Consider the following 16,560-nt stretch of genomic DNA (forward strand, 5'->3'; position numbering starts at 1 on the left):
TCTGATGCCCGTGTCCCACCAGTTCTTGCCAAGACTTGAATCAGCCACATCTCCTTGGGTGTGGAGTTTGAATAGAGCACACACTTGACATTGGGGGCGGGCCTAGAGGAACATGGGGCATTGGCGTCTAGGGGGGAGCATTTAATTTTTTAACTTTTTGGGTTTTTTTGTTTTGTTTTTAATTCACAGGACTTACCATATTCTCAGCCCCCATCAAAGCCCATCCGTAGGAAATTCCGACCTGAAAATCAAGCTACAGAAAACCAAGAGCCTTCTACCACTGTAGGTGGGCCAGCTTCTGTAGCAGCCGCGAAACCCCATCCAACAGTCCAAAAGTAAGTAGAGCAGATAAATGAGAGCAAGGTCAGAATCTTCCTTATAAATCTGTGTGTCTATGTAAATGGAAATAACGTTTACATTTACACTCACTCCCATAGAAGGGTGTGATTTTGTGCTTGTAGTCTGACCTTCCTCATCTCGATGATTGGATTAGTCTTCCAGTCACAGAGAGAGGCTTTCTAAGCTGTAGGATTTAACCTGGCCCAAGGGGCAGGCGAGTCCCAGGCTGGGGTGTGTTTCAGTTTGGTTTGATTTCCTTCCCTTCCTCCCTCCTCTTCCACTCCTTCCTATTCTCTTCCTTATGCTGGCCTCCATTTTCCTAGGAAGAAGACATTTTTTTCCTTCTTTGCCTGCCTAGTCTCATGTTCCTCTGGGGCAAATGGCCCTAGTTTCATGACCCTCAGACCCAACTTTCAGTAGATATGGTGTGTGATTTCTTTTTAATCCCTGTAAAGAGTTTCTGTTGTCAGTTGTATCAGCACAGAATGGTCACATGCGGAGCCTCCAAGATACCTAACTAACTGTTAACAGACGTTGGAAGGGAGGATGTGGACAGCTTTGGACATGGCCAAGGACCAAGACAACAGTGTTATGGACAGACCATCCTTCTCCAGAAGGCTTTGGCTCTAAGAAGAGCTGTCACTTGCCTCAGTTTCCCTGTAGTGAAATTGAGCAAGATGTCGAGGGCAGAAACCTGCTGCCATGCGTGACTTCAAGTGAGCCCAACTGGTCACTAATGTAAATGTTAAAGATGTGTCATGACGCTGCTCTAGGGGCCTTGCAGATCTCAGGGGCTGCTGCGGATTGTCTCCTGCCTACACTGTTATGGAAAGAACAACTTGCCCTTGAATCCCAAGCCCCATTCTGAATCTGGGCAGCACTCTTCTTCAGATGATGGTTTTTGTTTTTGTTTTTCGAAGTGGACAGTTCCCCAGTGGTATCAGTGCATAAAGGAAGTATATTTTGTCCTTAACGGTCACTGAGAACCTTGACCATCTTCCAGCCACCCTCAAGCCTAGGGGATGGATCCCTATCAAGGACAAAGATGACTGAATTTTCTTACATGTTCTACGCAGCTTTTCACTTCAATCTCCACTTCACATTAATGCTAGTCAGTCAGTGGTGCCTATAACATCCTCCAAAGTGTGTGGCAGGGCAGGTAGTGGAGTTCGCACAAAGATCCCTTTCGTTTTCTTTTCTTCACTTGTTTTTTCTTAAACAGCTTTATTGAGATATAATTCACCTAGCATATAATTCACCCTTTTAAGTGTACAGTTCAGTAGTTTTTAGTATATTCACAAAGTTTGTGCAACCATCACCACAATCTAATTTTAGAACATTTTCATCACTCCAAAAAGAAATTCTGTGCCCATTAACAGTCACTTTCCATTCTCCTCTCTCCCAAGTCCCAGACAACCACTAATCTACTTTTTGTCTTTCTAGATTTGCCTATTCTGGCCATTTCATTTAAATAGAATCATACAACATGTGGTCTTTTGTGATTGGCTTCTTTCATTTAGCATGTTTTCAAGGTTCATCCATGTTGTAGCATGAATCAGAACTTAATTCTTTTTTATTGCTGAATAATGTCCCATTGTATGGATATACTGCATTTTGTTCATCCATTCATCAATTGATGGACCTTTTACATTGTTTCCATTTTTCAGCTATTAAGAATAATGCTGCTGTACTGTTTGTATACAAGTTTTTGTTTGGACTTATGTTTTCATTTGTCTTGAGTATATACCTAGAAGTGGAATTGCTGGGTCATATGGTAAGTCTATATTTAATATTTTGAGGACCTGCCAAACTCTTTTCCTTAGTGGTTGCAGCATTTTACAGTGCTGCCAGTAATGTATGAGGGTTCCAATTTCTCCTCTTCCTTGCCAACACTTATTTTTTTTTTATAGCCTTTCTAGTGGATGTGAAGTGGTATCTCATTGTGGTTTTGATTTGCATTTCACTAATGACGAATGATGTTGAACATCTTTTCATGTGCTTATTTGCCATTTGTATATCTTCTTTGGAGAAATGTCTACTCAGATCCTTTGCACAATTTTACTTGGATTATTTTTTTGTTTTTGAGTTATGAGTTTTTTAATGTATTCTGATAGAAGCCCTGTGTCAGATATATGATTTGCAAATATTTTCTCCCATTCTGTAGGTTGTCTTTTCACTTTCTTGGTGGTATTATTTGTAGCACAAATAATAAGTTTTTAGTTTTGATGAAGTCCAATTTATCTATTTCTTTTTCTTTCGTCACTTTTGCTTTTGGTGTCATCTCTAGGAAACCATTGCCTAACCCAAGTTCATGAAGATTTATTCCTGTGTTTGCTTCTAAAAGTTTTATGGTTTTAGGTCTTACATTGAAGCCCATGCTCAGTTTTGAGTTCATTTTTGTGTATAGTATGGGGAAGGGATCCAACTTCCTTCTTTGAGTATGGATATCCAGTTGTCCCAGCACCATTTGTTGAAAGGAGATGCTTTTATCTGCCTGTTCAGTGACTGTCCCTTACCATGATGCTCTCTCACTAGTTAGGTGACCACATGGTGTCAGGTTGAGAGGCTAGTGCCCATCAGCAAGACTTAATAGTGCTATAAATGGCAGGGATCTAAGCTTTGTGGTTGGAGAACTTCATAAAACTTATTTCAGTTCCAAGACCAGTTTATTTTGGAGTGAAAAAAAGCAACTTAGCATTCATAATTTTTTAAGCCCTGGAGAGAGAGACAGCCAGACACATGATGGTTAGTATGTATAGTCCTTTCTCAACCAGGGTTCTGGAAAGAATGAAGCTCTGATGCCCTTAAGACATCCATTGTCTGTAGTTAGTTAACCTCTCTCCTGCATCTAGAGTGGTCTTTACTGTGTATCATCTTTGGGAAAACTAAGAAAAGAGTCACAAATCATTTTCTTAATTCTCTAACAGAACACTGGGTAAGAAAGGCTAAAAAAATAGACTAGTTGCAAAATGGTTATCAGCTCTTTGGAAAATGAACATGAGAACTGATCTATCAAAAGAAACAAATTCTCCTTCAGATATTATTATTGTCTACTCCATTCAGGGCAAAGGAACTAAGGAAGTGTTCTCTCCAAGTGAGCTGCTGAGTCCAGGTTATAACTAATAAACAGCTCTAAGGTTGTGTCGTCAACAGTGAGCTTCCCATGAGGACAAAAGTGGGTTTTTCTTAGAAATAATTTGGCTTAGTTGGTTTTTCCCCATAGCTTGTGTATCTGCTAAGGATGGACTTTGGGAAAATACAATGGCTTGAGCAGTTTGGAGATAGAGGATTTTGTGTAACAGTACTGTGGCTGAACCTGTGTCAGCCTCTATGGCCTCTGCTCTTCTCTGTAACCCTGAGAGGTGTCCTGGACCACCCCAGGGCATGCCCAGCAGCCAGGGTTGCAGTGGTATGATGTTATCAATGTGGTTGGGATTCTGTTTCCCTTCCTACCTCGTGTTTGGCATTACTGGAATGTCTGTGGGGTTAATTATTGGCATCCCGAATAAAAACCTACCATTTCCAAGTAGAGAAAAGGCAATAGTTCAGTTCCTAGAAGCTGTACTCAGAATTCCTTGGGAGAAATCAGGACCTAGGGTGAAGACTAAGATTTTTCTCATCTAGAGACCATAGTTTCTGTTCTTTCAAATAAAGACCAGGTAACAGTTGCTCAAATAACGTAGAAATTGACTTCTTTCTTATGTAAAAGTCTGAGTTGGTGAGTGGTCCAGAAGCATAGAGTAGCTCTGTCCGGGAGCCCAGGTATCTTTTGTCTTCTTGTTTGAGATCCCTCTGGGGGTTTCCTTTATCCATATGGTTGAAGATGGCTCACCACTAACATGTTCACATTCCAGGCCCCCGGAACAGGAAAGGAACAAATAGAGAGAAAAGAGATTACTTTTAAGGGCGTGACTCAGAAGTGGCACACACATCACTTCTCTCTGATTCTTTTAGCCAAAACTTCGTCATATCGCCTCACTTACTTGCAAGGGAGACAGGGAAATGTAGTTTCTAGTTGGATGGCCATGTGCCTAGCTCAAACTGAGGATGATATGCTTCTGAAAACAAGAAAGCACAGAATAGGTTTGGGAGGATAGTCTGCCACAAAACTGAGTGGACAGTGTCTCAGAGTGCTGCAGTTTAAAATTGATAGATAGCATGGCACACAACAGAACTGGACAAAAGAAATGTATGCTTAACTATTACTTCCTCATCTTCCTCCTTGGAAACCAGGCCAGTTAGAGCCCAGCCTGGAACAGTGGGTAGCAACAGTAGGGGAACCTGAAGAGACAAACTCCAGAAGCAACTCTTGAGAAGGTGAGGCAAGTTAAATAAATGTCTTTGCTGAACCCTTGAGAGGTATTCTGGGGCTTGATCCTATCTTTGCATTATTTAGGGCTCCTTTGATGGCAAATAATAAAAAACAACTTGAGGTCGCAAAACCATGTTCTTTATTATAAGGATATAGGAGTGACTCGTGGAAACCCGTGGCAGGAATGGATTGGAAGAGAGGATTGCAAACCTTTTGGGGCTCCTCCTGATTCTTCTCAATTTTCTTAGAGTGTTTCTGTCATTTTTTTTATTGAGTTCATAATAGTTTACATTGATGTGAGATTTCAGTTGTACATTATTTCTTGTCTGTCACCACTTAAGTGCTCCCCTTCACCCCCTGTGCCCACCCCCCACCCCCCTTCCCCTGGTAACCACTGAACTGTTTTCCTTGCCCATGTGTTTGTTTATATTCCACATATGAGTGAAATCATACGGTGTTTGTCTTTCTCAGCCTGGCTTATTTCGCTTAGCATAATTCTCTCCAGGTCCTTCCATGTTATTGCAAATGGGATGAATTTGTCTTTTTTTCATGGCTGAGTAGTATTCCACTGTGTATAAATACCACATCTTCTTTATCTAATTATCAGTTGGCACTTGGATTGTTTCCATGTCTTGGCTATTGTGAATAGTGCTGCAACGAACATAGGGGTACGTATGTTACTGTAGATTGTTGATTTCAAGTTGTTTGGGTAGATACCCAGTAGTGGGATAGCTGGGTCATGTGATATTTCTATTTTTAATTTTTTGAGGAATCTCCATACTGTTTTCCATAGTGGCTGCACCAGTTTGCATTCCCACCAGCAGTGTGTGAGGGTTCCCTTCTCTCCATACCCTCTCCAACATTTGTTATTTTTAGTCTTAGTGATTATAGCCATTTTAACAGGTGGTATCTTAGTGTAGTTTTGATTTGCATTTCTGTGATGATTCATGATGTTGAACATCTTTTCATATGTTTATTGGCAATCTGTATCTCTTCTTTGGAAAAATGTCTGTTCACATCCTCTGCCAATTTTTTGATCAAGTTGTTTGTTTTTTATTGTTCAGTTGTGTGAGTTCCTTGTATATTATGGAGATTAACCCCTGTCAGATATATGATTTGCAAATATTTTCTCCCAATTGGTGGGTTGTCTCTTTGTTTTGATTCTAGTTTCTTTTGCCTTGCAGAAGCTCTTTAGTCTGATGAACTCCCACTTGTTTATTTTTTCTTTTGTTTCCCTTGTCTAAGAAGACATGGTATTTGAAAAGATCCTTTTTACTTCGATGTCAAAGAGTGTACTACCTATATTATCTTCCGGGAATTTTATAGTTTCAGGACTTATCTTCAAGTCTTTGATCTATTTTGAGTTTATTTTTGTGTATGGTGTGAGATAATGGTCTACCTTCATTCTTTTGCATGTGGCTGTCCAGTTTTCCCAACACCATTTATTGAAGAGACTATCTTTTCTCCATTGTATGTTCTTGGCATCTTTGTCTAAGATTAGCTCTCCATAGATGTGCAGATTTATTTCTGGGCTTTCAATTCTGTTCCATTGATGTGTGTGCCTGTTTTTATACCAGTACCATGCTGTTTTGATCACTGTGGCTTTGTAGTACATTTTGAAGTCAGGGATTGTGATACTTCCAGCTTTGTTCTTTTTTCTCAGGATTGCCTTAGCAATTCTGGGTCTTTGGTTGCCCCAGATGAATTGTAGGATTCTTTGCTCTGTTTCCGTGAAGAATGTCATTGGGATTCTGATTGGGCTTATATTGAATCTGTAGATTGCTTTGGGTAATATGGACATTTTAACTATGTTTATTCTTCCAGTCCATGTGCATCTCTTTATGTCATTAGCAGTTTCTTTCAGTAATGTCGTATAGTTTTCATTGTATAAGTCCTTCACCTCCTTGGTTAAATTTATTCTTAGGTACTTTATTCTTTTAGTTGCGATTGCAAGTAGAATTGTACTCTTGAGTTCTCTTTCTGTAAGTTCATAATTGGAGCATAGAAAAATAACTGATTTTTGTAAGTTGATTTTTTTACCCTGTGACTTTACTGTAGTTGTTAATTATTTCTATTAGTTTTCTGATGGATTCTTTGGGATTTTCTATATATAAGATCATGTCGTCTGCAAACAGTGAGAGTTTCACTTCTTCGCTCCCTATTTGGATTCCTTTTATTCCTTTCTATTGCCTAATTGCTCTGGCCAGTTCTATTGAATAAGAGTGGTGATAGTGGGCATCCTTGTCTTGTTCCTATTCTCAGAGGGATGATGTTCAGTTTTTGCCCATTGAGTATGATGTTGGCTGTGGGTTTGTCATATATGGCCTTTGTTGAGATAAGAGAGTTTTTATCATAAATGGCTGTTGGATCTTGTCAAATGCTTTCTCTGCATCTATTCAGATGATTATGTGGTTTTTATTCCTCAATTTGTTGATGTGGTGTGTCACGTTGCTTGATTTGCGGATGTTGAACTATCCCTGTGTCCCTGATATAAATCCCGCTTGATCATGATGTATGATCCTTTTGATGTATCGCTGAATTTGGGTTGCCAAAATTTTGTTGAGGATTTTTGCATCTATGTTCATCCATGATATTGGTATGTTGTTTTCCTTTTCTGTGCTGTCCTTGTCAGGCTTTGGTATCAGAGTGAGGTTGGCCGTGTAGAATGTGTTAGGAAGTGGTCCATCTTCCCTGATTTTTTGGAATGGCTTGAGAAGGATAGGTATTAAATTCTCTCTGAAAGTTTGGTAGAATTCTCCAGAGAAGCCGTCTGGTCCTGGGGTTTTATTCTTTGGGATGCTTTTGATTACTGTTTCAATCTCTTTCCTTGTGATTGGTCTATTCATATTGTCTGTTTCTTCTTGAAACAGCTTCTTCAGCTTTGGGAGGTTGTAAGAGTCTAAGAATTTATCCATTTCCTACAGATTATCCATTTTCTTGGCATATATTTTTTCATAGTATTCTCTTATAATCTGCTGTATTTCTGTGGCGTCTGTTGTTATTTCTCCTCTTTCATTTTTGATTTTGTTTATCTGAGCTTTCTCTCTTTTTTCTTTGTAAGTTTGGCTAGGGGCTTATCAATTTTTTTTATCTTCTCAAAGAACCAGCTCTTTGTTTCATTGATCCTTTCTGCCACCTTTTTTGTTTCAATAGCATTTATTTCTGCTCTGATTTTTATTATTTCTCTCCTTCTGCTGATTTTGAGCTTTGTTCTTCTTTTTCTAATTCAGTTAGGTGTAATTTGAGATTGCTTACTTGGGATTTTTCTTGTTTGTTAAGGTGTGCCTGTATTGTGATGAATTTCCCTCTTAATATGGCTTTTGCTGCATCCCATATGAGTTGGTATGGTATGTTATCATTTTCATTTGTCTCCAGATGTTTTTTGATTTCTCCTTTAATTTCTTCAATGATCCATTGGTTGTTCAATAGCATGTTGTTTAGTTTCCACATCTTTGTCTCTTTCTCAGCTTTTTTCTTCTAATTAATTTCTAGCTTTATAGCATTATGATCGGAAAAGATACTTGTTATTATTGTAATTTTCTTAAATTTGCAGAGGCTTGCCTTGTTTCCCAACATATGGTCTATCCTTGAGAATGTTCTGTGTGCACTTGAGAAAAATGTGTATTCTGCTGTTCTTGGATGGAGTGTTCTATTTATGTCTATCAAGTCCAAATGGTTTAGCTTTTCATTTAATTCCACTGTTTCCCTGTTGATTTTCTGTCTGGATGATCTATCCATTGATGTGAGTGGAGTGTTGAGTATAACACTCAATAATAACACTATTATTGTGTTGTTATTAATAGCTTCTTTTAGGTTTGTTAATAGTTACTTCATGAACTTTGGTGCTCCTGTGTTAGGTTCCTAGATATTTATAAGCATTATTTCTTCTTGGTGGAGTGTCCCTTTGATCATTATATACTGCCCCTCTTTGTCTCTCTTTACCTGTCTTATCCTGAAGTCTACTTTGTCTGATATAATTATTGCGACACCTGCTTTCTTTTGTTTCCCATTAGCTTGGAGTATTGTCTTCCACCCCTTCACTCTGAGCCTGTGTTTGTCATTGGAACTGAGATGTGTTTCCTGGAGGCAGCATATTGTTGGGTCTTGTTCTTTAATCCATCTCACCACTCGGTGCCTTTTTATTGGATAATTCAATCCATTTACATTTAGGGTGATTATTGATGTATGAGGGCTTAATGCTGTCATTATATCATTCATTTTCTGGTTTTCCTGCATTTCCTTTGTTTCTTGTCCTGTGTGTTTTGGTCTACCCATTGAATTATGTAGTTTTTTATGATGTGTTTCTCCTTATTTATTCTTTGTGTCTCTGTTCTGATTTTTTGTTTAGTGGTTACCCTGAGGTTTGTATTCAGAATCTTGTGTATAAGATAGTCCATTTTATGATGGCCTCTTATTTCCTTAGTCTAAACCGATTTGGTCCCTTTCCTCCTCCCCTCCTAAGTTGTTTTTCTCATATCTTATTCCATCTTGTCTTGTGAGTTTGTGGTTAAAATGACAGGATTAACTTTGTTTTTGGTGTTTTCCTTCCCTCTAGCTTAATGCTATAGTTGAATATTTGCTATCTTACTCTGAGTCTCTTGACCTATTTATCTCCTTACTCTGTGTTTTGTGACCCCTTTTTCCCTTTCTTTTTCCAGGTATGAGGGCCTTCTTGAGGATTTCTTGTAGTGGGGGTCTCGTGGCTACAAAGTCCCCTCGCTTTTGTTTGTCTGGGAAAGTTTTAATTTCTGCCTCATATCTGAAGGATTTTTTTGCTGGATAGAGTATTCTTGGCTGAAGATTTTTGTCTTTTAAAGATTTGAATATGTTGTTCCATTGTCTCCTAGCTTTGTAAGATTTCTGCAGAGAAATCTGCTGAAAGCCTGATAGGAGTTCCTTTGTAGGTTATTTTCTTCTGCTTTGCTGCCCTCAGCATTCTTTCTTTGTCATTCATTTTTGCCAGTTTTACCAATATATGCCTTGCAATAGGTCTTTTTACATTGACAAATCTAGGAGATCTGGAAGCCTCTTTCACACAGATTTCCTCTCTTTCCCTAGGTTTGGGAAGTTCTCTGCTATTATTTCTTTGAACACCCTTTCTGCTCCATTCTCCTTCTCTCCTCCTTCTGGAATACCTATAATTCTTATGTTGCATTTCCTCATTGAGTTGGATATTTCTTGGAGACTGTCTTCATTTCTTTTTAGTCTTAGTTCTCTCTCCTCCTCTGTCTGGAGCATTTCAACATGTTTGTCTTCGATTATGCTGATATGCTCCTCTATCAAGTCCACTTGAGTGTTCAGGGAATTCGTATTTTGTTTTATCTCTTCCATTGTGTCTTTCATCTCTAATATTTCTGATTGATTCTTCTTTGTAGTTTCAATCTCTTTTGTGATGTAGCTCCTGAACTTGTTGAATTGTTTCTCTACATTTTCTTTTACCTGATTGAGATTTTTGATGATAATTCTTTTCAATTCATTACCACTTAGATTACATATTTCTCTGTCCTCAGGACTGAGCTCTGGGTGCTTGTCGTTTTCTCTCTGGTCTGGAGATTTGATGTAGTGTCTGATGTTGCTAGGTCAGGTCTTACACATTCTGATATTATTCGGTTGCAGTTACAGCCTATTGCCACTGGGTGGAGGTCGAGGGCTGCGTATTCTGAGCCCTCCTCCTTGAGCTGATATCCCAGGCAGTGGAGCAGCACAAGGTGGGTAGGGGGAGGGGCACTTTCTCCTGTGTGCACTCTGGGCTTTCTCGATCAGCTCTCGCTATCTGGTCTCCTGGGGTCTTGGCTTGATGAGGTCATCCCACCCGAAAACTTTCACCCCGTTAGAGGGCTTCCCTCTAGGCTGCAAGGGCCCTAGGGAGTCCTTGGTGATCCCGCAAACAAGCGATCTCTCCCCCTTCCTTCCTTCATGGAAGCTCCTGCTATGGCGATGGCAGTCTTTAGGGGAGGGAGCAAAGTTCTCTCTTACCCCATTCCAGCTCCTCTGAGAGGGGCTTCAGCCTCTCCACCCTCCATCATGTGGCTGCATGTCTCTCTGACGTTTTTGTATTGTTAAGATGTCCTATGTGGAATATTGATGCCCCTTTTTCTTGTATGTTGGAGGGGAGAGCCCAAGCAAGTTCACTCTGCCATGATGCTGATGTCACTCTTTGTCATTTTTATCTATGAAGATTCTCAACCACCTTCAGCTCTAGGGATTATATTCTCACTTTCCAGGGCCCAGGCTAAACTGAACTCTTAGCCATAACCCACATGCCTGGGAGAGAAAATCTAGTCAGGTCAGCATGGGCCAGCGTCCATTCAAGTGTGAAAATAGAGGCGAGAGTTTCTTAAGACAAACTGCTTGCCAGGGACCCATCCCTGTGGAGAAGGGGAAAAGGGATGGACACAGTTCCCAATGAAGGAGGAAACTGTTACAAGCTGGGCACACATAGCATGGTAGTAGTTGAAGGAGGGGCATCCAATTCTGATTGACATCTTTTTTCTTTTAAACTTTTTATTTTTAAATAAGTATAGATCCATAGGAAATTATAAAAATAGTACAAAGAAGTCCTGTGTATCTTTTGCCTAGTTTCTCCCTTTAATTACATTTTACCTAACTATAGTACAATATCAAAACTGGGAAGTTGATGTTGGGACAGTGTATATGTATAATTCCATGCCATTTTATCACATGTGTGGAGTCTTGTAACCACCACTGTGATCAAGATACAGAGGTCACACCTACCCCCTCCTCCTCAACATTCCTTACCCCTGGCAACCATTGATCTGTTTTCCATCTCTGTAATTTTGTCATTTTGAGAATGTTATATAAGTAGCATTACACGCCTTTTGAGTTTGTTTTTTTTCACTCAGCATAAATGTCCTTGCCATCCATCCAAGTTGTTACATATCTCAATAGTGCTAAGCAGCGGTCTGTACCACAGTTTGTTTAGCCATTCACCTGTTGAGAGACATTTTGGTTGTGTGTAGTTGTTGAGTATTATGGATAAAGCTGCTGTGAGCATCTGTGTATAGGTTCTTGTGTGTGTATAAGTTTTGATTTCTCTGGGATAAATGTTCAGGAGTGTGATTGTTGGGTTGTATACCGTGTATGTTTAGTTTTTAAAGACACTGCCAAGTTGTTTTCTAAAATGGCTGTACCATTTTTACATTTCCAGCAGCAATATACAAGAGATTCAGTTTCTCCACATCCTTACCAGCATTTGGTATTGTCACTTTTTAAAAAAAAATTTTAGCTGTTCTAACAGATGTGTAATTCTATCCCATTGTGGTCTTAATTTGCATTTCTCTAGTGGCTAGTGATGTTGAACATCATTTCATGTGTGTATTTGCCATCATATATCCTCTTCGGTGACATGTCTCTCATGTCCTTTGCCCATTTTCTGATTGTTTTTTCACTGTTGAATTTTGAGAGTTCTTTATATATTCTAAATACAAACCACTTGTCAAATCTGTGGTTTGCAAATATTTTCTCCCAGTCTGTAGCTTGTCTTTTCATCCTTTTAATGTGAGTCTTTCCCAGAGCAAACGTTTTTAAAATTTTGATGAGGTCCAACTTATTGATTTCTTTTTCTTTTAAGGATCATGCTTTTGTTGTCATGTCTAAAATCTCTTCACCAAGCCCTAGGTCCTGAGGATTTCCTCTTGTGTTTTCCTCTAAAAGTTTTATAATTTTACACTTGACACTTCAGCAGTGTTTGTTGAAAAGGCTATTCTTTTTCCATTGACTTGCTTTTGTACCTCTGTCAAAAATAAGTTGGCCATACTAGTGTGAGTCTTTTTCTGGGTTCTCTGTTCTGTTCCATTGATCCATGTGTCTTTCTTTCTGCCAGTACCGCACAGTCTAGGTTACTGTCTTGGTTATTTGATTACTTGATGCTATAGCTATATAACAAGTCTCCTATTTCTCCCACTTTATTATTATTTTTTTAAATTGTTTTAGCTATTCTAATTCCTTTGACTTTCCATATAAATTTTAGAATAATTTTGTCTTGAACTACAAAAGATCTTGCTGGGATTTTGATAGGAATTTTGTTAAACCTTTATATCGATCTGGAGAGAGTTAACATCTTTACTATGTTGAGTCTTCCAGTCCTTGAATGTGATATATTTCTCCATTTATCTGGATCCTCTTTTTCTTTCTTTCATCAGTGTTGTATAGTTTTCAGCATGTAAATTCTGTACAAATTTTGTATCTAAGGATTTCAGTTTGAGTCTTTGTAAATAATACCATATTTTTAATTTTGACTTCCAAGTATTCATTGTTAGTATATCAAAATACTATTGATTTTGGTATGCTGATCTTCTATCCTGCAAACTCACTTCTATCCTTGCTGAAATCACTTATTAGTTCTAGGAGTTTTTTATATATTCCTTGGGATTTTCTACATAAACCATTATATCATCTGCAAATAGGGACAGTTTCATTCCTTTCTTTTCAGTATGTGTGCCTTTTATTTCCTTTTCTTGTATTTTGCTGGCTAGGACTTCCAGCACTGTGTTGAAAATAATGATGAGAACAGAAATGCTTACCTTGTTCCTAATCTTAGGGGGAAAGCATTCAGTTTTTCATTAAGTTTGAAGTTAGCCATAGTTTCTTTATAGAGGTTCTTTATCAAGTTGAGAATGTTCTCCTCTATTCATAGTTTTCTGAGTTTTTATCATGAGTAGGTGTTGAGTTTTATCAGGTGCTTTTTCTACATTAAATGATATCGTCATGTGATATTTTTCTTCTTCCATCTGTTAGGGTGGGGGATAACATTGATTGTTTTTTGAATATTGAATTAGTCTTGCATCCCTGGAATAAACTCCTCTTAGTCATGGTGTATAATTCTTTTTATATATTGCTGAATTCTGTTTGCTAGTATTTTGTTAAAGATTTTTCACCTATATTCAGGAGGGATATTGTGTCTAATTTCTGTCTTGCTAGGCTGCCCCTTTTCAAGTCCTTTGGCTAGAGAGTGCAGGATGTTGGAGAGGCTTTTTTTGTCTGCCTTCATTGACATTTATGCATTGCCAACTTCTCCACTATCCAGTCTGGGATATATGGAGCAAAAAGGAAAACCCCGGGAATTCACTGCTATGTGATTCTCTGGGTATTGAATTCCCTAGCTGGTTTGCCCTCTTCACTCCACTTTTTGGAGTCATCTTATGTTTGTTTTATATAATATGTCCAGGGTTTTAAGTGTACTTAGTGGGAAGAATTGAGAGAAGTGTGTTTATTCTATCTTGTCTTGAAACCAGAAATCCAATCTATGTCTTTTTTTTTTAAGATTTTATTTTTTTCCTTTTTCTCCCCAAAGCCCCCCAGTACATAGTTGTATATTCTTTGTTGTGGGTCCCTTTAGCTGTGGCATGTGGGACGCTGCCTCAGCGTGGTTTGATGAGCAGTGCCATGTCCGCACCCAGGATTCGAAGCAACGAAACACTGGGCCGCCTGCAGAGGAGCGCACGAACTTAACCACTCGGCCACGGGGCCGGCCCCATCCAATCTATATCTTTTTAAAAAGTAGATTTTGGATCTGCTTCCCTGTCTATTTATGGATGAAAAAATTAATCTTTAGCTCTACGCTTGTTGGGGAAGAAAGTATGTCTTGTACAGATTAGTGGAGTGGCCAGCGTAGTGTATATTCTCAGTGAGTATTAATCAGATCTCTAAGGTAGTCACAATGCATTGCAGTTCAGTTGCTCTGGCCTAGAACCCGTCTCCTAGTGACTACAAAGATGTTTGTTTTTCTAGGGGAACTTAAATTACCCTTTTGCTTTGAGAATTCAGTGTTTCTTGCTGTGGGATGCAAGGTTGTAGGTGATACAACAATGTTGATTTATCATTCCAACCGTGGACAGTTTTGAGGGCTAAGAGAGCACTAAGAATAATTATGACTGAACAAGAAGTATAAACAGAGACTGTAAGGGACAAAGTGGGACATATGGTCACCCTAGTTATACCTGTTCTGTGAATTTGCTATTGACTTAATTTGGGAATACTGGTTTTAAAACGTTTCTGCATTTTTCTCAAGTGCCACAGATGTATGCTGGTTTATGCACGTGCATGTGCACACTCACACACATACACACTCAGGCATTCTTGCCTAATAATAAATAAAGGAGAGTTATGTAGGTTGGCTAAGTTAATGTAGGATTTTTGCTGTAGAGAATGTTCTTCTTTTCCTTCAGACTTGTCAACCTGCAGGTCTTTTAAATGCCATCAATGCTTACACAAAAAGGGCATTCCAGTTAATATGGTTTGTCAGGAAGAAATACTTATTAAAATGTCTTGGAGTAAATGGGATGCAAAGTATTTGAAAAGGCTCAATTTACAGCTTTTGTTCAAATTATAAAATGGGAATTACTTCAGGTGTAAATAATTCATCCTGACAAATTTGTTTCATTTGGTGTGTGCCTGCCTCTCTGTGAATATGTGAATTTATTTTTGGAGCCCTGTGACGTTAGCCCCTTGTTAGTTTAGCACTTCTCATGAGTCAGAGTTCTGACCCACAAGGGTCCAGACCTCTAAGTTCTATTTCACTAAACTGTTTCTACTTTTTTGTAGACAGTCTTCCAAACAGAAGAAGGCTATTCAAACTGCTATCCGCAAAAATAAAGAGGCAAATGCAGTGCTGGCCCGCTTGAACAGTGAACTCCAACAGCAGCTCAAGGTAAGGAACTTCCTGAATTTGAGTTACCAGGGTTTTCATCTGCTTGTTTTGTTTTGTTTCATTTTGACCGTTGGCTGAGGACCTGGTTCTATTCCTGTTGGTAAGACTTGCCTCTTTGATCTCAAACACCTTTTGGAAGGCAGAGAATCACTGTATTTAAGTTTCATGGGTTGGTTCTTGTATACTTAAAGGAAGGCCGGTAACTTTAATATGTAGGCTGCATATTGTGTCTTAGTTAAAAGGACTGGGAATCTATTACAAAGGCTTTTGAAGTGTTCTTTATTGTTGAAAGCTGCTGGGTAAAAATTGTTTAGATCCTCCTTGAATGATGCTATACTTACTTCAGTGGAAGAGGGTGGCTGATACTATCAAAGGTCAGCTCCTCCCGAGTACCTTGGAAATGATTCCGTATCACCTTGTCAAGGACATCACCCCTGTCCTTATCATCTATTTCTCTTCACCATTAATCTCCCCTGTGTTAGTTTCCCAGGGCTGCCATAACAAAGTACTATAAACTTGGTGGCTTAAAATAACAGAAATCTATTCTCACAGCTCTGGAGGCTAGAAGTCTGAAATTAAGGTGTCAACAGAGCCATGCTCTTTTTCTGAGAGCTGTAGGGGAAAAGCCTTTCTTTCTTCTTCCCAGTTTCTAGTAGTTGCTGGCAATCCTTGGCATTCCTTGGCTTGTAGATGCATTACTCCAGTTTCTGCCTCCACTGTCACATGGCATTCTGTCTCTTGTCTAAATTCCTCTTGTTATAAGGACACCAGTCATTGGATTAAGGCCCACCCTAATCTAGCATAGCTTCATTTTAACTAAATTATATCTTCAAAGATCTTATTTCCATCTAAGGTCACATTTATAGGTACTGGGGGTTCGAACTTAAACGTATCTTCTCAGGGGACACAATTCTACCCACTACATCTTCTGATTCTCTGCTAGATCGTTCTCATCTACACACAAATCTGCTCTGGTATTGTCCATTGTCTTGACCCCACACCCTCGTTCAGCTGCTGCCCCATCTCTCTGGTCTCCTTCACAGCCAAGTTTCTTAGGAGTTGTTTTCGTTTATTGTCTCTATTTTCTCACCAAGTTTTCTCTCCCTCTGCTTCATTGTGGCTTCATTTTCTTCCACTCACACTTCTTTCACAGCCACATCCCCTGGGCCTGTTTTGATATTACTTGAATTTTCAGAAAAATTCTACACAATTGACCATTCCCTCCTCTGAAATCACTTTT

The 16,560-nt window shown here is 39.0% G+C and overlaps 1 protein-coding gene across 31 annotated transcripts in view; it reads left to right on the forward strand.

The window, feature by feature from the left end:
• Positions 1-16,560, forward strand: part of REPS2 (RALBP1 associated Eps domain containing 2) — a 247,307-nt gene that overhangs the window by 214,632 nt on the left and 16,115 nt on the right. For 30 of the 31 annotated variants that reach the window (XR_011434850.1, XR_011434849.1, XR_011434851.1 and 27 more), the window contains 2 exons: positions 190-335; positions 15,215-15,320. Coding sequence is in view for 27 of the 31 variants with exons in the window: in XM_070257713.1 (XP_070113814.1) it covers positions 190-335; positions 15,215-15,320 (252 nt within the window). In the remaining 4 variants the exon portion in view is untranslated. The remainder of the gene's footprint in view (positions 1-189; positions 336-15,214; positions 15,321-16,560) is intronic. The other variant, XR_011434852.1, reaches the window with a different exon arrangement.

This window comes from Equus caballus, chromosome X (genome assembly GCF_041296265.1).
Source record: "Equus caballus isolate H_3958 breed thoroughbred chromosome X, TB-T2T, whole genome shotgun sequence".
Taxonomy (NCBI): Eukaryota; Metazoa; Chordata; class Mammalia; order Perissodactyla; family Equidae; genus Equus; species Equus caballus.